The following is a 25,474-nucleotide window of genomic DNA, read 5'->3' on the forward strand; positions in this document are numbered from 1 at the left end:
GCACCTCCGTATTGGCCGCCATCCTGTGTTTGGACACAATACAACAGCTCTGCCAATCACAGTACATGGTTCACATCATCTGCCGTGTCCTCAAAAACAACTGTAGCTATCTCCGTAAGCAACTGTAGAGCAGGGTCTAGCTGCGTGAAGGAGAAAATAATCCTTGTCGCCAACGAAGAAGCCACTTTCAAAGTGCTTAATTGGTTAACTATTCATTAACAAATTCTTAGCATATAATGCACAAGAGACCCAAACAGTGCGACTGCCCCTAGGTTGTGTCTTCTTACTAATCAAACCAACACTTTTCACCTAACATCTTGACATTCTAATATTTGAATGGTACATAGAATACAACACTCCCTACATCACCCAAGCCTCTTGGGGTGACAGCCTCCATTGTTTCACAAAAGGGGACTATACATTAATAACATGGACATATTTATCAAGAGAAAACTATTCAATCTCCTAACAATAGTAACCCTTATCCACAAAGCTTCTCAAATCAACTATCATTCAAGAATGTAAAAAAAAAAAAAAAAAACAATCCTCAAAAAGCAGGCTTGATTTACACGAACAATATACTTAAAAATCTAGGTTTTTAATGGGTGATCAAAGTCATGCCACTTTTGCCACTCTGCCTCATACTATTCTATTTACTAGAGAGCATCAGATCAGTACCATAAAGGTCCTGGCCACTGAGTGGGAGGGAATTACCTAGCACTTAGTAAGAAAAACTTTCAGAATAATAGACAACTAAGAGTGAAGATAAAGTCCATTGGCTCGGCTGTGTCCCAGAGTAGAGTATTTCAAGATCGAACTCAATGCCACACGGAAATACATTTTGTTCACTTTGTACAAATGAAACAGATATACTTCTGACCAGTGTAGGACACATAAGATCCTGTGAACATAGACAAAGCATTACAAAATACAAAATGTAAAAAGATGCTGGAAAATTTAAATTATACTTGAATAGTGTTCAATACACGGACAGAAATTTTAAATGAGCTAAAATATTTGGAGTGGAATGCAGTTTCTGTAGGCAAGGCAGCTATTTGTATTAATCCCGGAGGCATAGCCATAAAGACGAATCCTATGTGCTGCTGTTATAAAGCTTCAAAAGCGAGTTTGAACAAGGGATAGGTCATGGTTTCTTGCCGAGAAAGATTCCTTCTTCTGTACCCTGAACTCTGATTTGAATAAGAATGAGTGACAAGCCATTTCCAAAAGCCGTGAGGTGAACGGCCATCGAGATCACAGAAAGCAGGCAGCTTACCATTTCAGCGCTCCAGCGCTCTACCGACGCCGTGAGGGAAACGGCCAGCGCTACCAGCGCTCTGCTCCATAGCGCTCCAGCGCCATCCACACTACAACTCCCAGGTGCCCCGGCGGCGGAAGTGACGCCGCACGAGCGCCCGGAGGCGCTTGAAAGAACGGAGCGTCCAGAGCTCCGGTGGGACATTTTCCATTTCCAAAAGCCGTGAGGTGAACGGCCATCGAGATCACAGAAAGCAGGCAGCTTACCATTTCAGCGCTCCAGCGCTCTACCGACGCCGTGAGGGAAACGGCCAGCGCTACCAGCGCTCTGCTCCATAGCGCTCCAGCGCCATCCACACTACAACTCCCAGGTGCCCCGGCGGCGGAAGTGACGCCGCACGAGCGCCCGGAGACGCTTGAAAGAACGGAACGCCCCTCGCCCCCGCGAGTCGCGCGCGGGAGCGCCCGGGCCAAGGGCGGGCCCGTTTCAGCCCGTTCCAGGCAGGGCAGGGCCCTCCCCTTTCGATCCGGTTCGTACCCGCTTGACGATCATCTCTTCAGCTACAGGTACTTTTTGGCACAGTGAGTGATTGTGATTCCTTTGGTCTACTGCCTCTGTGCCTGCCTATCTGCACTATGTCAGTAACAAGGGGATCCAGAAGTAAGACTGCACTTAGAACCGCTCAGTTCATAGGTCCTATTGACAAATTTATTTCTACCACCACTGAAGCTATCAATTTAAACATCTCCCTTTTGGAGCGCAGGGTTTCCCAGGACCTTGCGTTTGCTAGGAGATCCTCCCTGGGTCTCATAGCTACAGCCGTAACCCCAGCCCCAGTAGTAACATCCATTCCCAGCCTTTCTCAACCTGCAAATGTTACAGCACAATTACATTCCATTCCAAATGCCGTAGATTTATCGGCCACCAACTTGTCATTAGGTCTGGATTCTATTGAGAACCTTGAGATCACCCCGGATCTAGAGCGGATTGTAGTTGACGACCAGACTCAAGGTACTCATTCCATGGGGGTGAGAGAAGGCGCCATTCCCAAGCAGTTAATACCTACAAATAAAGGGAACAAGGCCAATCAACATCCGAAAAACAAGAAAAAGAAAGGGACTACTACAGCACCAGCCATGAATATGCCTACCGGCACAAACTCTGCATCATCTGTCTCGCTTAATTCATATAGCACTTCTAATGGTATTGTCCAGGGGGGTGCACCTGGACCGTCTGATTTTGATAATATCCAGTTGTTTGAAAGCCTTAGGGACTTGTTTAAACAACAACTCCTGCCCCTGGAACGGAGTATCATGGCCATTGAGAAACAGCTTGCTATACTTATTGATAAATCTTCCAACCACCCAAGGGCAGGAGCAGCTAAATCGGGGGCGGTTACACCTGTGGTTTCAGCTGTGGTGTCCTGTACGGGGGTCCCCTCAGCTAAGACTAACATAGATAAACCATCTGCTAATACAGTTATGTTTAGTACCAAATCTATAATAAAGGATCCTACCATTTTAACACTGTCTAATTCTAACACCTGTACTAACTGCACCAAATGTAAGCCGAAAGACAAACCAACACCTCAGACACCGTCATCCAGTCAGCAAACTCTTGCTGCCCAGACCCCACAGGGTACTTCCAATGAAGCTAATCGTGCCCCTACTAATGAGCCTTTACAGGAATCTACCAGCAACAAAAAGGCCCCAAAAGCTAATTCACATGCAGACAAAAAGAGGCCTAGACCTAAACGCCCTTTTCAATTGGCCCCAGAGGTATCTCCATTTACGGCAATTTTAACAGGAGTACCGGAACTTCCAGAGGGAACTGACGAACCCCACTGGTCCCTCCGGAATAAAATTTTGCAATGGCTTTGCATCCATAGGCCTCTGAAGCCCCCATTCACTTGCAGAATATCCTTGGTACGAAGGGTTTCTTGGGTGGGTAAGATCCCCAAGAGCATTCAAGGGGATTGTGTCATTATCACATGTGAGGATGCCGCTACTGTGAATCACATATGTTCATGGCCTGACCTAGAGAAGAAGGGAGGAATCGATACTCATCGACTCTCCTTTTTTTTATCCTCCTACTTCTAATTATCACTACCCAATTCCACCGCCAAATTGGCCTTTGAACCAAGAACACCAATGGGACTATGGCGACCCATGGCACACTCAACAGTTTAGAGGTAGGGATTGGGTACCTCGTCCTTGGTATCCCAATAACAACCGTTTTGCGGGTGGCAGGGCATCCAAACCACTAATAGATTTGACTGCCTGGAGATGGTTGATTGACTTTATGTTCCATCTTTACCGACACCAACTGTCTACAGGCGGTCGGTATCCGATGTGGTTGTGCAATCTGACCCCGTCAGCCCTAAAACTGCCCCCATAGTCGCCCCTGTGTTTTCTAGTGGTCACATGGTTTTACATAAGCCTACAGCATCCGAAAGTTCTTCCATCCATTCACCCCCCTTTTGTCCCCACCCTTTCAACACCCAATCCCCCACTTGTCAGGTAGTAACAGGACTTTTGAAGATACCGGTTCATGTAACTAAGCCTGGTGACCTTACTTTGTTATCATGGAATATTGCTGGTATCGCAGGGAAACTAAATACCCCTTTTTGGTCCAGATTTATAGGAGAAGGGTTTGATATAGTCCTCCTCCAGGAGACCTGGAGTCAGGAAGATATCAACGTAGAAGGTTATTCCTCCTATTGCCTCAATGCCACTAAATCCAATTCTGGCAGGGCAAAGGGGGGTCTTTTGATTCTCCTTTCTAACAGACTGGAATCCTACAAAGTTAGAAGTAGTTCAAATGTGGGAGCCCATAGCCAGGTATTAAGGATTGCATGTGCTAAGGGTAAGGATCTGGTTCTTGTTAACTTTTATAACAACATCTTTGATGCCTCCAGAGGGAACATCTTGTACCCCTTGGAAAAAGAAATTGCTAAGGCTATAGGCATTTCTAATAAGCAGCTAGACATCTTATGGGCTGGTGACTTTAATTTGCAGCCATGCCAGCTATCCAAGGGTAACCCTTGTGGTTTTGGTGTGGAGCCGGATAATTTCAATGGGGGTATAGGAAAGAGTGAGGATTCTCCCCACTTCCCGCACTGCCATTACGGCTCCACCTTAAATAACCTGCTACTAAAATTAGATTTATCCCTATTAAATTGCAACAAAAATAAGCAGAATGCCAGTTGCCCCACTTTTACAGGGAGGGAAGCTGGGACTTTTATCGATCACATCCTGTTCTCAAGTCATGGGGACTATTCAAGTTTGTATGTGAGAGAGGAAGGTCTTAGCGATCATAACAGTATCTGCGTTACCCTTCCTCTAAGGGGTGTCACACAAAGAACTGGGGAAACCTGTACCACCGATATAGTGTCCCAACGGCCCAATGGTCCGAGAATCAAGTGGACCGGGGTCAACTCTGTGGCTAAACAAAGGGAGGTAGTAGTTAGCTGTGAAATTGAGCTCAGCTATTGCCTTAATGATGTTGTTAACCACGACCTTCTGATATCCCAATTTATTAACATCAATACCATCATTGAGGGTATTTTTACTAAAAAACCCTCAGTTAATAAAACGACAAAATTGGGATGGTTTGATAAGCCTTGTATTGTAACCTTACGGGAACTAAAACGAGTTTTGGGGCTCAAACCCCGTGATGGCATTAGCATCAAAGAAGCAAGGGTTAATTACAAACTGGCTATCTCAAACAGGAAAAAGGTATTACAGAGAGAAGCTTGGGATAAATTGAATGAAGCTGTTGAGACAAAAAATAGTAAACTCTACTGGGAAATAGTCAACAGTCCATTCTTAAATTCGGAAGGCGTCCCAGAAATTACTTCTTATGTTGCTTGCGAGGACTGGATCTCTCACTTTACCAATATTTTTAACCCAGAAAAGGTATCACTGACCCTACCTCTTGTTGATTTGCCAATGTGGGCACCTATACCTCTGGAAATTACGCTGCAAGAGGGACTAGAAAGCCTTGCTAATAGCAAGGGGGGGAAGGCTCCGGGACCTGATGGGGTGCCCATGGATCTATTAAAAACAGAACCTAACCTGTGGGCTCCCATTTTGGTTAGAACTTTCAATTGCGCAGCAGAAGGTAATTTCCCTCCCTCTTGGGGTCAATCGGTTATTGTCCCCTTACATAAAAAAGGCAGCAAATCTGAGGCCTCAAACTATCGGCCAATTTCTCTATTGGATGCCTCAGTGAAGGTTATGAGCAGAATTCTGCTCAATCGATTAGAAACTTGGGCAGAAGATATGAGCATTCTAACTAAAGTGCAATACGGCTTCAGGAAGGGGATGGGTACCTTGGAGCAATGCGTGAACTTGGATCTTTTAATTAATAAGTACACTGTGGCTAAAAAGGGTAATTTATTTTTATGTTTTGCTGATCTGAGCAGCGCATTTGATTTAGTTGATCATGGCATTTTATGGCAGGTTTTATTGGAGTTAGGGGCGCCGAAAGAAATAGTACATTTCCTGGCTAGGCTTTACCAGAAACTTTCTTGTAAAGTCCGATATGGTAGCCATGGCGAATGCACTCCATTTTTTAAGGTATCTAGGGGCATCCGCCAAGGATGCGTACTAGCTCCTCTTTTATTTTCTCTTTTCATTAACTGTGTAGATCGCACCTTGGCCACCATATCAGCAGATGCCCCGCAGATTGGAGGCAATTCTGTCTCAATCTTACTTTATGCGGATGACGCGGTACTTTTATCACGTACTCAGATAGGCTTACAACGCCTTATTGATGGTTTTATGTTGTTTATACAAAAAAGGAGACTATGTGTAAACAAATCTAAGACCTATGTTATGTTGTGCGGCGAGTCAGTCAATAAACTGAAGTCCAATTTCTATCTAGACAGCGATAAAATGTTACAAGTTAAAACATTCTGTTACTTAGGAATCACCTATGCCAGTGATGGATCCTGGAAATCAGAGCTTGAAAATGCTAGGTTGAAAATGACTCGATGTACCAGTAGTGTTTTTCGCTTCTCTTCTAAGCTCGGTTCGAGAAGTATTCGTGACATGATTAACATCTACAATATTCGTTGTGTTCCCTCGGCATTGTATGGGGCTGGAGTGTGGGGCCACACAGATGGCACCCATCTCCAAAAAGAGGAGAACAAGTTCTTAAGAAAAGTGCTATGTGTTCCCCACTCCGCCTCCATTCAATTAATTCATGACGAGGTTGGGGTCGAGTTTATCTCGGACTTAGCAGCCGTTCGTCCACTCTTATTGTGGCGTTCTATTTGGGCTAAGCCCGAAACTCGATTCACTCAAGAAATTATTCTTGATTGTATAGGCCTGGACTTTTCTTCACGTATTCTTTGGCTGAAATACATTAATTTTTGGTTTAAAACTCTGTTTGATATTGACGTTCTTACTGACCCCGAACTCGCGGTAGAAATACCCAAAAAAGAGATTAAACAAACTTTCTTGATGTATAAAAAGAAAGGGCGAGATGAGGCATATGGCAAGTTAACTACCGTAAAGTTCTATAGAGAACTAAACTTGCCATCGGGGTTTCAAGCATATCTCCTACATGTCAGCCGCCCATCTCACCAATATGTTTTAACTCGCGTCAGGTTGGGTATTGCACACCATCTTGTTGCTTTCCCAGTACAGAAACAGAAATCTGACACCCCCTGCCCTTGTGACAATGTTTCACGCCAGAGTTGCTGCCATTTCCTACTTTTTTGTAAATTTTATCATTTTATAAGACTAAGGTACTTGAAACCTATATTTATTAAATACAATATACGGTCTTTTAAGAATGCCCTTGTGTTAGTATCAGTTTTAGAAAACGTGGACATATGTTTTTTTGTTGCAACCTATATTTTGAAATGTACAGCTGCCAGGAAAAGTATTGTGTTGCCATGATTTTTATATTCCTGTCTGAACTTTTCAAAACGTACAGCTGCCAGGGTGAGCACTTTTTTTGGTAGTGTTCAATATATCTTTAACCCTGTCTGTACATGTTTTTCTTTTCTTGTATTAACAAATTTTAAAATGAAATTTTAATGTCCTATGATTAGGCGGGGGTTTGTTGTTCAACGTACAGCTGCCAGGATTAATCTTTTGTGCTAATTTATCTACTCCTGTCTGTACGATTTTACCTGTCAACTTCTATTCCTTTTGCCACTTTTATGTGTCTTTCTTAATTATGATCCAATATAAACGCGTGCTAGTATGTGTCCTATCTTTACATGAATTTTCCCGGATTCCTGTATAAATTTTGTATTTTCTAAATTTTTAATGTAATGGATTGATTTCATGTTTTGCTTGTATGATTTGTTTACAAATCGAATAAAAGCTTTGAAACCGAACCGAGTGACAAGCCAAAGGGAGGATTCCAAGTCCAGTGGGCATCCAATACTTAAAGGAAGGCGGTACAACTGGGGAATTCGATTTTTAGAATCAGTGGCCTCCTTGCAATATTTCAATTTTATTTTTGTACTGAGCACATTTAGATAGATTAAGTGCTTTTCCTGTAGAAGCAGCGGAGTGCTAGAGGCAGGAACATGGCAGATCAAGAAATAAATGGTAGGTCAGCACGGGGTAAAAAAAAACCTGACACTCCTGCTAAAACCTGGACCGGAGTGGAGTCAACACCACCACAGCACCTCCAGCATGCCAGCTCCAGGCATCCAAGGAGCACAGGAAGGAGGACCATCAGTTGGAAGTAGATTAAATTAAGCGAATAAGCACTGGTATCCGCTTGCACTATGCAATTTCACCGTGGATTCTATGTTGAGTATTGTTTCATCACATAATGCTTATATGTAAGGAGTGCCTTTTTCGCAGACTGTTTTCTGCACTATCGCCTAAAGACCATGACATCTCTTACCACATATAAACAATCGATAATGCCACAGTGATTGCTTTTTTCATTTCTTGATCATGTAGCCATCTGACGGAGTGTAGCAACCGACATTACAAACATCTTTTGTTTATAGACATAATATTTTAGACAACGGGGTTACATCAAACTCTGTCCCGCTGGTGAAAAAGTATCCATTTGATAAAACAATTCTGCTCTCCATAGTGTGAGCTAAATTTATGAGGCAGAGCAGTTCTCAAACCCAGCATCCCATCTCTTACTAATAATCTGCAATTGTTTGCCAATTCTACTCAATAGTATATTATGGGAAATCCTAACGGTGGTGGTGAAGAGCTTTCAAGCAGAGTCGTTACAGGAGTTAGTTCAACTGAGAGTATCACCACCTCTTAACATGATAACACAACCATGCCGCACTCAAGACTGCCCATCAGGAGTTTTGGTTTTTAAACTACTTTGCATTGTAAAAAAATATTCTTTTACAATCTGAGCTTAAAGCATCTCAAATTGTTAACGAAAAAAATATTTAAATTAAATATTGTACTTCAAAATGCAACTGGCAGATCACATGAAAAAACTAAACATGATAAAGGGAACGCATTACTCCAGCTATCATAGACCAGACCTAGGTAAATGCAAACAGAGGCGTCCAAAGTAAGATGCTAAACGTGTTACCCAAAAGGTCTTAAACATATAAAAGACATCTCAGCCCATATTGCATAGGCGATGGCCTCCCTGTAAGAAGCCATGCCCGCTTCGATTAAATTCAGGTGAACGAGACACATTATCTAGTGTCAAGCCGGTTTTTCACTCAACTTAGTCTGGAAAGGCATTGGGGTGCAGAAGCAAGTCTTGCCAAAATCTGCCAGGGTGTGGGGAGGACTCATTGGTGGCGTCCTCGCCCTGAGCAGTACAACCACTGTCCTGCAGTACACTAAAGTATGGCAACTCCCACCTCAGCTGATCTAATGTCTTCCTATAGCTAGGAAGAATGCTGTGGTTTGTCCAGAGATACAAAAGACCGTCTGAGCAGGAAATTCTCTCTCAATAAGAAAGTCCTTATTAGGAGTCAAATGAAAGTCATCAGTTCGATTTTTTAGCCTTTTAACACACAAGAGGATCAGCAAACATGTGGACATCGTGAAATGTCCAGAGAGGTCAACTACCTTTCTTTGAGCAAACACTTCGAGTTTAAAAAAAGGAACATTGATAAATGGGTCTTAATTCCTGCATTAACAGTAATTCGGTAACTTAAACAATTAATAACGTTCCCGAAATTTCCTTCTAGCAACCACCCATTTTATGAATTTGGCTCCCCAGAAAGCCCTGTTCAAATGTGGTTTTATTGTATGTATATATATATATATCAGTTTAACACACCAATAACATTGCCATGCAATGGGTTGTCGGCTTCATAGCCATCACTAGTTAAAAGCACCAATTGACATGCAAATATGGAACAAATACACATTACAGGGCTTGCTTTTTTTCTTCATTAAGGGGTGTCATTCAATGGTTTGGGGAGGGGATGTGGCCTAATGGCTAGGGGGGGGGTTGACTTTGAATCTAGCGAACCGGGTTCGAGTCTAGGCAACAAAGCTCAGCATCCTGTGATTCTGGGCAATCACTCAATCACCCATGCCTAACAAAAAAATTACTTTGTCCATCTGTAACACAACTGGTGCTCATGTAAAGTGCTCTGATACTCAATACCTCAGGGTCAAGTTTGTGCTATAAAAAACTCCGGGGGAAAAAATTGTTTGGCAGTGATGTAAGACTTTTACACATTTTTAGGTCGAGCCTACTAGAAAGTGCAAGCTAGCTGGTTGGGAAAACATTACGAATTTAAACTGGACTTAGAACCTGCTCATTGCTCATCATTGGATGGCTTTGTCACTCAATTGTTTGCTACTTATTCGATGACTTGTCTTGCTCTGCTTTGGTTTGCTCCTGCACTGGAGTATAGCATCTGCATGATTTTGTTGATTACTGAGCTTATATCCTTCTACTAACCACATGCAGGGAACTACCTTTTTCTTTATTCAGCACTCCATGAGAATGCATGCGTTTTCTAGCTCTCTCCCTCATTTGCTGCTTCCCCACTTCAAATTCCCACACACATCTGCGATGCTGCTACCCACTCCCCCCAGCAGCAACAAGGAGATTTTTGTTGGGGCCTGGCTGAAGATGAGACTTAAGTGTTGCTTCCGTTTTATCTCCTGCATTGCACATATTGTATGAAGCACATGCGTTGTCACGCGTAAGCTTTTATGGTGCTCTGGGAAGGACTATGTGCTGCATTCACTCAGCTAGTGCTTAGAAAGAAATTACTCTCAACACAGCACTTCTCCTGAAGGCCCATGCATGTGATTCCTGGGATTGTGCAGAAGGCTATGCATCTGAAAAGTGAATAAGCCTTGTGGAGCATTTCCCTTTACATGCCGATCTTCTTACTCTTTTTAAATTCTGTTCAGAACTTGACATGAAGATTGAAAACATTGAAATCAATGTACAGCTTTGCGCTACAAAAAACTTGTTTTTTTCTTTTCCTCCAGTATTATGATTTTCCTTTTTTTTCAATGCAATATTTTACAGACCAACATTGGCAAAGACCAGAAACTTGACACTTGCATAATAAAAGGTGAGCACAATTAGCTTTGCCAACGCTCGTTGATGTTGCATTAGTATGTCTACAAGCCTTGGGCTACCTCAAGAGCAGACCAAAGCAGCCAATGAAATCCTAATATACGTTGCAATTCAACTGCCTCACCACACAAGAGGAGGGCATCCCTACAGAAAGGTGTTTCATGCTCTTGTTATTTGATATAGCCCACAAACAGGAAGAGAGATGTACTTTCTGACACAGAGCAGATAACCGACAAACAAGCAGGGTCCATAGAGAGATTTCTTCCTTGTTGTACCATAGTCAGGTGAAGGTTGTTTCAAAGCCTGCATAGGAAGGTGTGTGGGGGTCTCATGCCATGCAACACATTTATTATTATTACAGTGCCCTCTTTTCTAAGAAGATGCCCAGTAGGATGACACCTATACCAGCCCTCTGCGACCACAAATACCTTTTGGTTTGGAATGGGTAAGAAGGCAATGAGAAGCCTCATCCAAATCCTTAGTGCTAGTTATGCATATACCAACTCATCTTGTACAATGTTGAGATAATGAGCATCCATGCAACAAGTCACAAGGTTGTAAACGCCAAAGTGAGCCCAATGTGGTCCATGTTGACTATCAAAACCTTAACCTCCAGATCATGTTGACACAAATCAATCTATTGGCAGTGGAACATTTTACATGCTGGTACCATTCAAAGATCTGGCAAGATATAGAGCAGACCCCACAGACAGCCATGCAACTAAAGAAAGTTCAATTGCCACATGTAGTCTGAGAAAGAAGGATTATACGAGTTACAATGCAGGGTTATAACCCCAAACTGAGATTCAGAGTCCGTCGCCAATGTGAAGTTCATAGTATTGGGCAAAATTATTCAGGGGGTGCAGTGGCCTATGCAAGTGTGAGGAGAACCCACAGTAGACCTCTACTCCAGATGTTGCCAAACCTCTTGTGGACCTGCTTGGACTGCAGAAGAGAACTACAATTGGGCATGCCGGTATGACAAAGACAGCAGGTCTCAGCCACTGACGTAAGCAGCATATTATCTATAGCTGATTGAACAAAGGAAACAAACTTTCAAGACAAAAAGTCATCCTATATTGACAAAGTAGTGGTGAGGCAAAACCACCATCAAAGGTGTAGAGAAATGCCTCTGGGATGATAGGAATTCTGGGATGGAAACTCAGAGAAGCAATCGGTCATTCACCATCCTGGCCATAATGACCAGCAGTAGGAGATGTTGGGCTCGTCCGCTTTGGGGGTCGGGGAGAAGAGAGATCAGAACAGTTTCTGTAGATTATTCATATCAAAAGAAACAGAATAGGCTGTGCTTAATTCTTTTGTGTTACCAGTTTTCTCCCCGATCAATTGTTAGCTTCCCTTTTTGTTCTTTGTTAACTTTCAGGGGTATACTCGCGGATGTAATTTAGGGGTCGCAAAGGAAGTTCCAGGTGCAGTAGGGGACAAGTCAGGGGCCGCAGCTGCGACCCCTAAATTACATCCTCGAGATGTTTTTTCCTCTGGGCTTCCTCCACTAGGAAAATAAATGAACTATATTGCAAAATTGACCCCTGGCATCAGATGTCCTTATGGAAGTGACAGCTATATAAATTAAATAGGGGGCTCGTGTGTCTGGTTTACTTTTAGTAGCCAACAGCTATTTAGACATACTCTTTATGAGAATAAATGAGTCAGGACACGACACACTCCTCAACTCAAGGAAGACAGACACGATTCTTCATGTTTCAAGGAGCTTTATTATTTACATCCTTCCCTGTCCCTACGCTATCTGCCCCTTTCCTGCCTACGCTCCTCCTCTTCCCCTGGTGCCCGGCTAACTCCACCCACCCAGCTACTAGACTGCTGACTACATTACAGAGTGGAACACTCGGCTACTGTGAAACAAAGCATTTCCATGTAAGACCTGACAATGGCACCATCATTTGTGCTGGGCCTCCTACCACGAGGTGCACCTTAACTAACTTTTCAGTTCAGGAAGGCATGAAAGAAAAAACAATCTCATGGCAGAAAGCAGCAATTTTGCAATATAGTTCATTTATTTTCCTAGTGGAGGAAGCCCAGAGGAAAAAAACATCTCCAAGTCTTTGGGTGTTAGTGAGCACGTGTGGAAGGAAAAGAAGAAAAAAAGAAACAAGAAAATTAGCGCATGCGAAAGGGAGACACACAATGAGAGCGAGTGAAACAGGGAAGAGGACTAGGGTAAGAAGAAAAAAGACAGGAGGAGGACACTGCAGAGTGGCAGATCAGTGACCGAAAGACAAAAACATGTGTCCGTGTGTATTTGTAAATCCAAAAGATGCTAAAGATACAGCTGACAGACAAAGAAGACCGATTGTGATAGCAATAGACAACACCTGAAAGGAAAATTGAGAGAGGTGAGGGAAAGACACAGGCTGTAACAACAGATGATAAAGAAACAGCCACTGCAACGCAAGTGGCAGAGACAGATGGATAGGAGAGACAAAGAAAAAGACACAGGCTGTAACAACAGATGATAAAGAGACAGCCACTGCGACACAAGTGGCAGAGACGGATGGATGAGAGAGACAAAGAAAAAGATGGTGGACAGACCATAAAGAGACAATTCAAAGAGCTAGAACAGGGAAGACATGAGAGGTGACAACTAGGCAGACTGGTGTGAGAGAACTGAGAAAGAGGGGATCAAATTGGAAAAAATAAAGGTGGTATAGATGAGAAAGCAATGATAAATAGACAGGTGAGAAGGAAATAGCAACTGCTCTGAGGTGGGGACGATAGTGGAGAAGTAGAGAGGTGATATAGAGATGGAGGCGGGGGGAAAGACGAATGAGGTAGGAGATAGGTGAAAGGCTATAGAGAGGCAGTGAAGTAAGGTCAAATGAAGTCACTTTCTGTGAGTTCATTGCAAACATAGGGCATGTGATGCCACTTCCACTTCCCCTGCCATTTTGGTGAATCGACATATATGGCTATACTTTGCACAATTTCATTAATAAGCTCAATGAATCGTTGGGTGCCAATTAAAAAATGAATTAGCTTGTCTCTGGTCGGATGAATATCTAGAAACGGTCTCATACCCCATGACCCTACGACCCTAATAACGGTTACAACACTGTTCACCATTCCATTCTTTCAGAAAGGCTTGAAAACTTGACAGGCATAGCAGCGGCATGCACACACTATGCGACATAATTAATCAATTCTGACTTGGTTCACTCTCTCCCTCCACTTCAACCTCATACAGTCGCTCAAAAGTCCCCAATTAGTTGTGATCTTACCAGCCCCAGGTGTGTCCTACACCTGGTGCAGATATTGAACAGTACCAGTAAAAACACAGGGGTAGGGATAATACAGACAAATCCCATCTCGGATTAACATATGTTTGGAGAGAATACCAGTGATCTTCGTCTGAAAATGCAAATGTTTGAGGTAAATCGATATGAACCAAAGTTGGTGTGCTTAGGAACACCCATTATGAAAATCACCGATACACCACTGATGCCCTGTACACTCTGAAAGGCCTTAGTGAAGTCTTGCAGAATCATGTAACAGCAGCTCCCTGAGGCAACTCCTGTTTTTCTCCTGCCTGATGGAGGTGGTGGTCTTCATGACCCCACCTGCCCGTGGCTTGATGGGGCCTGGTGCCTTGCTGTCAGTCAAGGAAACCTGGAAAGACAGGGTTACCCCCCACCCCCATTCCCCGCCTGGTGCAATGTCAGATACCTGCTACCCAGGCAAAGCTTGGGATGGATGCTTGCGAGTTTGTGCCTTCGCTTACCTTAGAGACCAGCTCCAAATTGAATTGAAACTCCTTGAATATTGTAGCACATTAATGCATGTGTTGTCAGGCAGTCTGGCCAAGACATTGTACATGGCAGACAGAAACCATTAGGTTATTCGCCCCTACGTCAGGCTTCCTTCCTGGACTAGATACTTTGCTTCCTTCCTTCCAATCCTACATACTTGTAGGGCAATTTATACGTACAAAATAAAAGCCATAATGTTACAGCGTTAAGTAGCACCAATCTGTTGAAAAAGGAGTGGCAAATTGCATTATACGCACGGATGCAGATTACTCTGCTCCAACCGGGAGTATTGGCAAGCTGAGAATCAACGTCCTAGAAGAGTACAGGAGACCGCAAAACGAATGGGCATGAATAGGTGGACAAAGGGGTAAGATATTTGAAACAGACAGCACTTTTTATGGCACCAGAGGGGGACTGTAACCAGGACATAACCCTACAAACTAATTTTGAAAGAATCAGGACAAGGGATGACGAAGGCCAATGTTACAGTCCTGCCTAGACACCTGTGCCATGCTACCAGTTTTAGTAACCACAATATTATATCATAAGGGCAGCAAGAAGTGGTGGAGGTATACTTGTGAAAAGGAAGCACTGATTTTTTTTAGCTGTGCTTGCTTAAGAGGCTCATACTAACTCTCGTGGAAAATCCATTCAGCCGCCTTAAACTGAGGTCCTTCACACCGCTCTCATCTCTAAAGTGTACAGAGTGTCCTTTATGCGCTCAGGGCCAGAAGCATCAAAGGTTTTTATCTAGTCTATGGGAAAATGCGCTCATACATATGGCCCATGTATTTGGTAGTCAATACGTCACTGTGATGGTGCACTCTTTGAGAAGATCATGATTGTTCTTCAAGTTGGAGGTTGTGACACAAGAGTAAACCTTTACCAGATTCTCATATGGAAAATGTTAACCCTGACTACTTAAGGGGCTTCAAATCGGTATCTCGGCTAGCCACTATAACAAAAACAGCAGGTTTCTGGGGAGCCATACTCATGTCAGCTGCCAAACCCTTCACCTAACAGAGAAACTTAAGATAACCATGACAATCACCAGACCCTCAGAAAATCTTCTCACTCTAGGATTTTCCTTTTGAATTGGCTTATCAAACTCAATTAGGCAAAAGCACTTAAAAAAAATCCTTTAATTGCTTATTGAATTCTGAAGCACTGGGATGCCTTTGGATAACTATGCGCTTAATAAATGCTTTATAATAAAATAGTTTTGGTCTATATTGAACCTTAATGACAGTCTACCCAACAGTTATCAATGTATAAAAACAAGCATTTACAGTGCAATAGGTCTCGCAATTGCGAGATTTTGAGCAATTGGCATTGTAAATGGCAATGCCTTTTATAATATTAAAAAGGCATGGTCATTTACGATACCAGTAGGTCAAACTTTGGCAAATGCGAGACCTATTGTATTGCAGAGCGTGGTGTCTGAAGCAGGTGCCATGCTCACCATTAAAGTTAAAAAATAATAATAATTGAAACTGAGCGCAGTGTTCCTAAAGCGAGCGTCGCACTCCGCATGCACATTTATTTTTAAACAAATAAAAGAAGAAAGCACTATGTCCCTGAAGCGGACGCTGCGTTCTACTTAAGTAATAATTTTTAAAAAATCATTGCCATTGCACCGTGAGTGCTGTGGGCAGCCACTTTTAACCCTTTCCATGCTCATGACGAGCTCAGCTCGTCATGATGCACGGTTGAGCTGTGCTGGTGACGAGCTGAGCTCGTCATGAAAGAATGGAAATAATCAAAAGTCAGCACAGGAGGGGAAAACACCTAGCAGCCAAGGTGTTAAAGTTAAAACGGCAAAGCGTTCCATACGAAAAGCGGCTGCCATTGTCCTGTGTGGGGGCGCTGCAAATACAAAAAGCAGTCAGCATTGTCCCAGTTAGTCAATAAACAAAATAGTGCTCACTGACTTAAAACGCAGACCATGTAACAAGCCAAGTAAAAGGTCCAGTCTCTATGGGAGGTAACAAATGCAGGCAAGGATATACCAAGGAAGGACTAGCAAGCCCATTTACGATTCAGAAGCCAGCATTTACGAAAGACAATGACACAAGCCAATGACAATATGGGCGGGACTTCCAGTGCATACTCAAATACAACATGCCTCGCCGAGCAGCCCACGCGCGTTGCCTCTAGGCTAGACCCAATTATATATTTTTATATCTTGGCCACATCTAAGCACAGAAGTTCAAAGTAATAGAGGACTGTGGTTGATAATGTATATTGAGCAAAAAGACAATTTTCTATTACACAAATTGTCAATACTATGAATGACATAGCTGAAGTATTAGATAAGAAAGTTGAGATGGCAGAGCAAGGTTTTTGGAGCTTTGCCGCACCTTAGAAAGCTGGCATCGACAATATCCAAGGCACACTGGTACAAGTGCTGAACACCCTAGACAACCAATGACGGTGGTAGTCCTGGGACATGCAGGCTTCCAGCAAAGAATGCCCTTGCACCCATACCCAGATTTTCAAGCCCTATAACATGATACAATTTTTTGTTGGCTTAATTATCCAAATCCATTAAAGGTCTGGCTATCTGTGAAAGATCTTTCTTAGATCGCCCTGGCACATTTGATGAGCTTTGTTCTAGCATTTACTTCTCTGTTATCAGTGGGTTCTGAGAGATTTTCAAGGGCCCAGCTTTAAAGCTGCATCACGTTAGTTGAGATGGAATTTCAGTCTGGTTCTCCTTTCACACTTTAGTATTTTTTGGGGTTCTAAGAATAAATGACCACAGGGACCAGAATGCAAAACAAAAACAGGAAATGTTATTCATAGAAACGTTTTAGTGGGAGCATAAAACGTTATTGTACATCAGTCTCTAAATGCCATTTTAAATATTTTAATTTTCAACTTGTGCAAGGCCATTAAACTATCCAGATAGGTTTCAGTGTATTTTAAAGATCTAATTAAGAGTGCCCAGTGCTTATTTGGTTTATCTGAATGAAACAAGCAGAAATAGAGGTTTAAGATAGTCACAAACTCATTACCATCCATTAAAATGAAGCTATAAAAAGAAGTTTTTTTAACTTTTTTTTTTTTTTTTTTTTTAATAGTCACACAAGGTCATCATTACTACATCCCCATAGCAGTCCAGCTGCACACTGAACAAGCATTGGTATAGCCAATAGGTCTCGCCTTTGGGGCCTTATACGTGTTAAGGAAGAGCTATTGACTTTGCCAGTGTCTTTAAGCTGTGCTGTAGAGAAGTGTGGCTGCTGTGCAGCATGCTGAAAAGTTGTAATAAAAAAGTGCCAGAAGCATTTTTGTTAACTTATATAGGACCACGAAGGCATTAAGTCCAACAGAACGAACATATTAAAAAAATGTATGTAAATTAAAAAAAATCCTCTTTTCTTTTGTTCTTGCAATGCTTGTTAAAGTTTTTTTGAGGGGGCATAAACAATTGGGGGTTGAAGATTGTGAACTAGTAACTGTATTATAACACTAGCAGCGGCCAGATGCTAGGAGAAAATCAACAGATAGCAGATTCCGAGAGCAGGCTGAGGTGGTGTTGAGTGATGCTGAGGTGGTAGTGGTGACTGGTGCTGCGACGATGCTGAGGTGATGCTGAATGATACTTAGGTTTTGCCGAGTGATGACGATGTGGTGGTGTACTATTGCAAAGGCGATGCTGAGTGATGCTGTGGTGGCCCTGAGTGATGCTGTGGCTCGTGTATTAGGATATTAGCACTTTACACCCCGGTATGTGGCTCGTGTTTTGGAAAGTGAGTACTTTGTTCCCCTGGTTCTGGCTCATGCTCCAGGAGATGACTTCTTTCACCCCCAGACTCTGGCTCCTGTACCTGGATCAGGATGTGTTATTCCCCAGGCTCCGGGTTGTGTATTTGGATAGGGATGTCTTATGCCCCAAGCTTCGGGTCATTTATTGGCAGAAGGATATTTTAAGGCTGTTACTTCAGGCCCTTTGTCTGGTGTCGCGGGGTGGGCCTGCAACGGTGTCCAGGACTGGGTGGGGGCGGATTTGCGTTTTCTGACTCAGAAGGAGGGAGTGATGAAACCCGACGGAGAGGTTTAAAACATATCAACTTTGCTGGAACAACTGCAGTCATGAGCGAGCGGCACCCGGGCGAGGTGAATGAAGATAAAGCGGAAAGGAAAGTAGGGGAGAATGGAGATGGGGTGGGGGGAGCGAGATAAGAGAAGCATGTAAGAGAAAATGAAGGGAAAGATGGAGGTGGTAAGGTAAGATCAGAGGGATGAAAATGAAAAGAACGAGGAGGGATGCAGAGGAAAGGTAAACATGGAATAGCAGGAGAGGGCGCAAGGAAAAGAAAGGAGGCATGGTCTGAGGATGAGCGGCAGCAGAGAAGGGGGGTCAGGCAGCGATGACGAGAGGAAGGAAGAAAGAATGACAGAGCAAACGAGAAGGAAGCCGCGCATGAGACTGACGCCAGAGAGGAGGGAATGGGAAATCAGGTGCGGGAAAAGGCGAGTTGAGCAGCGGGAGGGGGCAGAAGTAGAGCTGAGTAAAGACTTGGAGGGCTGGAAGAGTGGACGGAAGGGGTGTGTAACGGGGCAAATACGGCCACTCTGTGAGGTCTGCATGTGTAATGTGAGGGGTAGCTCTGAAGGGAAGAGAGCTGGCAAAACCCTGTGTGTAACTAAGGTAGACTGTCGGAGCCGGTATGAGCTGTTAACCACTGGGCTTAGATTGAAACTGTGTGTGACCTGTAGGTTGGACACAGTTCTCTTGAGTGGGGGCTCAACCCCCTGAGCTATGCGACAGAGATTGACACTTAAGATCCGATGGCTGCTCGTGAAAAAAAATTATATTTTTAACTCTGGGCTTTAACAACTTTAGAAGGATGGTTCTGCCGATCCATTCTCCGCAGCAGGTGCCTTTACCCCCATGCGCTTTTAAGAGAGCATGAAGTTCTTCAAACTGACATTACAATGCATCCTGCAAACGGTATTTGGGGCCCATCAGGAAAGGGGGGGTGGGAGACAGCACCAACCACGGACACAAATATGGTGTGACAAAGGCCGCTTTATTGGAAGCAGGTGCACCTTACAAACACAAAAGCACTGTACAAAACTACTCTTCACTAAATATTAACTGCCTAACAGCCCCCCACCCCTAAAATGGTTCCCCCCAACAAACAACCACAAATGCCAACTGCACCCTGCCTCCCTAGCTAACTAGAATGACTTGTCATATGCAACCCCCCCTTTCAGAAACAGGCCAGGCCTCTTACCATGTGCCCCCATATACTAGGCAATACACGCCCTCCGTCTTACACGCACACCAGCACATGTTCCAGTGACACGAAACAACCCTCACAAGAAAAAAAAACCCTGATGCACCGGCTCCCAACAAACACCATTCCAACCCTGTACCCCCAGAAGAAACCCCCTGGCAAATGCCCTACACAAACAGCCTCCCCCCCCCCCCCCCCCACCCCACAACAACCAAGCCTCCAGGGAAAACCAGGGGAGGGTGGGCAGGAAAAAACGCGTGGCCACTGCTGTCGACCCGGCTGCGGTGTCGACGCACCAAAATGGTGTCCAGTGACACGAAATGGCCGCTTTTGAACCCCCCAGCCCAAAAATAGCCCAAAAAATTCCCCACGCCCAAGCCAGCCCAAAAGGAGGAAATCCGCACACCACCTGCACTGCTTCTGTCCACCTCCTCCCCCCCTTCACGGACACCAAAAACCCCAGGGGCAGCAGGCCTCCCGCTGGTCGGCCGCTCCCCCACAAAGCCCCATTAAAGAATGTGGTGAGAGCCTCAGTGGTGAGATGGAAGAGCACCTTGAGTCATGACAGAGGCGCTTTGTCAGAGTTCTGTGTTTGCCTCAGCGCTGAGATTACAAGTCCACACTGGATCAAGCCTGAGGTGCACTGGAAGAGCTCTTTCAATAGCTCAGTACTCATGAAGACGGCAAAAGTGTAAAAATAAAAAACAAGACGGCAACGTGAAAGCAGGGGTGCGCGCGCACCACTCGCGAAGACAGCAGTCTACCCACAGGATTTTGCCAGCCATCAGATGGGCATGCGACGTGCACAGCAAGGCAGATGGCAGCTGTGCACGTCGCGAGCGCTTGTGCGCGTAATAGGAAGCTGGTGACGGGCAAAAGCCTGTGGGTAGCACTTTTCTAACCAGCTACTAAATTGCTCGCCAAAGCAGCGCATGCGCGCTGGCTCTAGCTGGACCTAAAAACAGGTATTATACAGGAGTGTAAAAACAAGTGCCACTGGAATTATTTGTTTCCGCAGCTACTGTGTTTTTCACATAGCTACGGACCAGTCACATAAACCGTCATCTGCTGCAGAACACACAACAATGACAAAATAAGTAATGCTATCACAACACCTGCCAGATAATTTGCTTTTTGTTGCTGAATAATTTGGTCCTCCCTTTCCGCAATAATTCCAGTGGCCCGGGTATTACTTACCCCACAATGCAACACTTAAAAAGCTTGTATTAAAATAGGACCAGCGGTATTGATTGGATTATATTATGTTAATATTTCAAGCCAAATCCCCGGAAGTTACTTTCCTAACAACAACAAAAAAATACGAAACATACACAGGACATGTGTGCGATTACAACAAATGCATTCTTCTTTAAAGCTTGACGTTCTGATTAGAGCTAATGCAATGTCTTTTGTTCAAATTAAACTTGACTAAACGGCCCTTTCCTCGAGCACCAGCCAAACCTCCAGTTTGTCCTCTTCCGGGAACAAGGTGAGACATAAAAAAAAGCCACAGAACGTCTTGAGAACTAAAGTAAATTTCCACATGTAAATGGTCTACTACTGTACGTTACGCAAAAAGAATTAAAAAATACTCAATGAACTAAAGCATTTTCTGATTAAATTAAAAAAAGAAAGCCTACAAACATAATTATAGAAATGCAAATATGTTCCCAGGGTCAGAGACCGAGCGCACCAGTGAAAGCCGCGGAAATACAAACAGAGACAGAGTTAAATAATGTCCGACTCGTACTCACAAGAACAAAGCAGCAACAGCAGCAAAGTCACAATTTCAGCCGGGGAGCCAGCCATTCTTCTTCGCTTTTCCAAAAAGCACGTACAAGTAAAATAAAATAAAAACAGAAGCAAAAACTCTCGAATCGACTGGGCCGAAACCGAGATAAAGCCCGAAGCAAACAAGGAAGCCTCGAACCCGCCCTGCTCGGGGTGACGTCACCGTGCACACACCTAGCACGAACTGACTCACCTGTGCACGCCTAGAGGCGGTGATTGGGTGCCTGAGGGTGTATATAATTGGATACTGACTGTGTCAGTCATTCCTAGAACCAACCGGCGCTGAGATGATTGGCTTCCTGGTTTATTAACCTGCCTTCGACCGCTGAAGACTTTTTTGAAAGGAGCCTGCTGGAGGTGAAAGAAACCAGCATGCTTTCATGGGTGGAGTTAGAGCTGGGCTGGGCCATGTACTTGGCGTATGGCATAGAGACATAACGCTGTCATGTTTGCCAGCTGCACGTGCGATTTAAAAAAAGAAAGTCATTTTGTTGTTTTCCAGTTCCTTTTCTTATATCCAGGGTCCAGTTCAAGCTACTTCGACTTCTGATTTTTTTTACATTTATTTATGCATTTTTATATAGCTCGAATTATTATGGTTAGGTATCACCAGCAGTTTGTTTGTCACTTTCCTGTATTCCAGTCTGTAGCATTTCTGCTTTTGCTTTGACAACTGTTAATAGACTTTATTATGCTGTGTGTAAGAAAAGCTGGGATGTTAAGAATTTCGGTCAGAGGATTGGCCCATATGAGATCTAATCAAAATTGAGATTTAAATAGTATAAAGGAAGAAAAACTGGACATGTGATACAGTCTTCTTCAGGGCTTACTTAGTCAGTATTTTTTTTCTGCCAAAATGTGCTCTGTGGTGTTCAATTTGTAGTCATGGTGGACTACTTTCTATTATCACTTTGCAGGACATTTTCCTTGAGGAGACATTAGCAGACATTTGGGAGCAGGGAGTCAATGAACCACGTAGGGCATTTTTGCGGTATGAGTCGATAGCCCTCTCCTCTAAACCAGGCCATCATTAAAGACATAACTCGTCTGCAGACTGAGCATATCTAATGGGATTACTATTTGGATTATATTTGAATTTTAATATCTTTACCACCTCATGGGGTAAGCCTTGACTGCTCATTATCAAAACTTTTCGAGCCAACTTTAGAAAACAAACAACTTTCTTATCTAAATAGAATGAAAGAGTTTTAATCGTTGAAACATAAGGTGGGTATGGACTGTGCATGGTGCCCAGTGCACATTCATTGCAACATGGTCCAGTGGTCCACGGAAGTAGGATACTTGGCAGCCAATCTCAGTTTAACTACCTCACCTGAGTATATGTTGGAAATAAACCCTGTATTCTAAATATTGAGAGGTCCAACACCACAGGGTCATTTTTCCTAGGAAGGGAAGTCCCTTGGATTAGCAATCAGAATAACTTCCAACCCAGTTGTGTTCTATTAGATCTAGATGAAAACATAGAACCAGGCGACACCGTTTTTAATTCCAGCCTCACATTTGGCCAAATTCTGTGGTCATGGTCAATCACTTTTTAAACTTTCCCTCTGCGACACACAAGGCATCTGTGAGCGAAGGGGAGTGGAAGGGAATTATGGAATCTGTTCTCTTCTTCATGGTCTTGTTCTCGTGAGACGGTACACAAGATTTTGCAGCAAGAGGCAAAGACCTCTTACATTTCTTTGGGGTGTGTCAGGAGTGGGCCACAGGACTTTCTGATAGCTGGAATTGCCAATTGCAACTTCCTCTGTCGAATTGAAACACCAACGTTCAGCCTGCTTTTTCTCCCCTCTTGCATGCAGCATTTTGTTTGCCTCAGAGTATTAGCCTAGGAGGGGCAGCCCGGGCTATAAAAGTTCCACTAAACAGGATGGTAGAGGCAGTTACTTGATGGTGAGATTTGGGGATTTTGGCTCCGATCTCAAATCCACCTAATACAGTGGCCTAGGATTGAGCTTTGATAGAGCAGTACCACTGTTAGACCTGGCATTTCTTGGCGTGATTACCCCAGACTTTTTGCCTCTACCTCCTCTATTTTTGATGCTGTGATGGATTCCGATTTGCCAACTTAGATGCTTTGGGCACTTTGCCGCTGCTGATCAGTGTCAAAGTGCACGTGCTCCCTGTATAAAGTGTAATGGTAATTGGTTGTCCATGATTGGTATGTTTGCCATACTAGTAAAGTGCACTATGTGTGCCAGGGCTGGTAATGCAAATGCTACTAGTGGGCCTGCAGCACTAATTGTGCCACCCACACAAGTAGCCTTAAAATAGAGAACGCAGGCCTGCCACTGCTGGGCCTGCTCACAGTTTGTTAAACTGCCATGTTGTTCTGAAAAGTGCACCTACTTGCCAGACCTTGCCCTTCCCTTTCTATGCACATCAGACACCCCTAGGGTAGGTCCAGGGTACCCCCTGGGCAGGGTGCAGGGCATGCGAAAGGTAGGACATGTACTAAGGTGTGTACCATGTCCTGACAGTGAAATAATCTCCATTTCTTTTTTCACTGTTGAAAGGCCATATTGCCCATAGGATAGAATGGGGAGGCTGTGTAATATGTTTTCCAGTCCATCTTCCCAAAGGTTTAAGATGGAGAGGTGAAGTTTAGTGTGCTTGAACTCACAATGTAATAACACATCTTTTTATGAAGGTAGTTTTTGCATTGTGTGTTTAGAAGCCACTCTTTTAGAAGTGGCTGGGTTTTTGTGCTTTCTGTGTGTCTCCGCCTGGTTGTGGATTGACTGTCTGGATTTGAAAGCGATAGGATCTGGGGAATGTCTTGACCCAGGGGGAGGTGAGACAGCAACAGGCTGACCTGCATCTGGAGTGTAGGGGAGTAGTAGCCCCTAGAGGTGAAGAGGCCTGGGTTGCTGCCATAAAGCAATTGTCCCATCTCCTGCTGAGTGATTGAGAATCCAGACCCCCACTAATCAAAGGAAGAAGGTGTCACTGGCAGGGAGGCACCCAGAACTGGTTTGACCAGGGGTCTGTGCCCCCTGAACACAAAGACTTCAAAGACATTTAGGGATATAACTATGAGATCTGAAGCCCCTGAACTTTGGAGAAATGGATTGATCAAGATTGAACAAGACTGAAGCTACTTCGTGGTCAAGAGGAACCTTTGCCAAGGAAGAAACAACTGAAGAGACTGAAGGAAAGAACTGACCCTTGCTGTGTGTTCCAGGGCTGGCATGCAGTTTGCTGTTTTAACCAAGGAGAGGCTAAAGGGACTTTGCTGTTTTCTTTTGTACCCTTACTTGAAAGGACTTTGCTGTGCTGTGGCCTGAAGTAATTTATCCCCAAGGGCCCGAGGTGAGCTGGCTCCCTGTTGCGGAAACTCAGGAACACAAAAGTTTTCCAGGAGAGTCTCAGTGACGCTGTGTGCGTGTGCTTTTTGCAGCCTGAGACCCTCGTAAGGAGTGCCCCATGATCGTGGGCACCTGGAGTCCAAGCGAGTCTCTGCGACGCTGTGTGCATGTGCTTTTTAGAGCCTGAGCCCTTCGTGAGGATTGTCCTGTGATCGTGTGCACCGGAGTCCAAGTGAGACTCAGCGACGCTGTGTGCGTGTGCTTTGTGCAGCCTGAGACCTTCGTGAGGAGTTCCCTGTGATTGTGCACCGGAGGTTCATGTGAGTCTCAGCGCACTGTGTGCGTGTGCCCTGTGGCAGCCAGAGATCTTCGTAGCAGTAGCGGCCCGGACTGGCAGCCCCAGAGAAGCTGAGCCGTCGGCCCGAGCCTGCCGTTGCCAGAGCGGGACCTCCAGCCAACCTCGTCGAGGGAGGGCCCGAGTCCCACTGCCCGGAATTAGCAAAGATTGCATTGGAGGCACATGTCGCTGGGAGAGGAGAGGAGAGTGAG

The 25,474-nt window shown here is 44.2% G+C and overlaps 1 protein-coding gene across 1 annotated transcript in view; it reads right to left on the reverse strand.

Moving 5' to 3' along the window:
- F11R (F11 receptor) overlaps positions 1-21,787 on the reverse strand; it is a 95,648-nt gene extending 73,861 nt beyond the window's left edge. Inside the window, exon 1 of the mRNA XM_086945398.1 lies at positions 21,560-21,787. Within this exon, the coding sequence (XP_086801524.1) occupies positions 21,560-21,614 (55 nt within the window). The 5' untranslated portion in view covers positions 21,615-21,787. The remainder of the gene's footprint in view (positions 1-21,559) is intronic.
- Between the last annotated feature and the right edge of the window lie 3,687 nt (positions 21,788-25,474).

This window comes from Lissotriton vulgaris, chromosome 12 (genome assembly GCF_964263255.1).
Source record: "Lissotriton vulgaris chromosome 12, aLisVul1.2, whole genome shotgun sequence".
NCBI lineage: Eukaryota > Metazoa > Chordata > Amphibia > Caudata > Salamandridae > Lissotriton > Lissotriton vulgaris.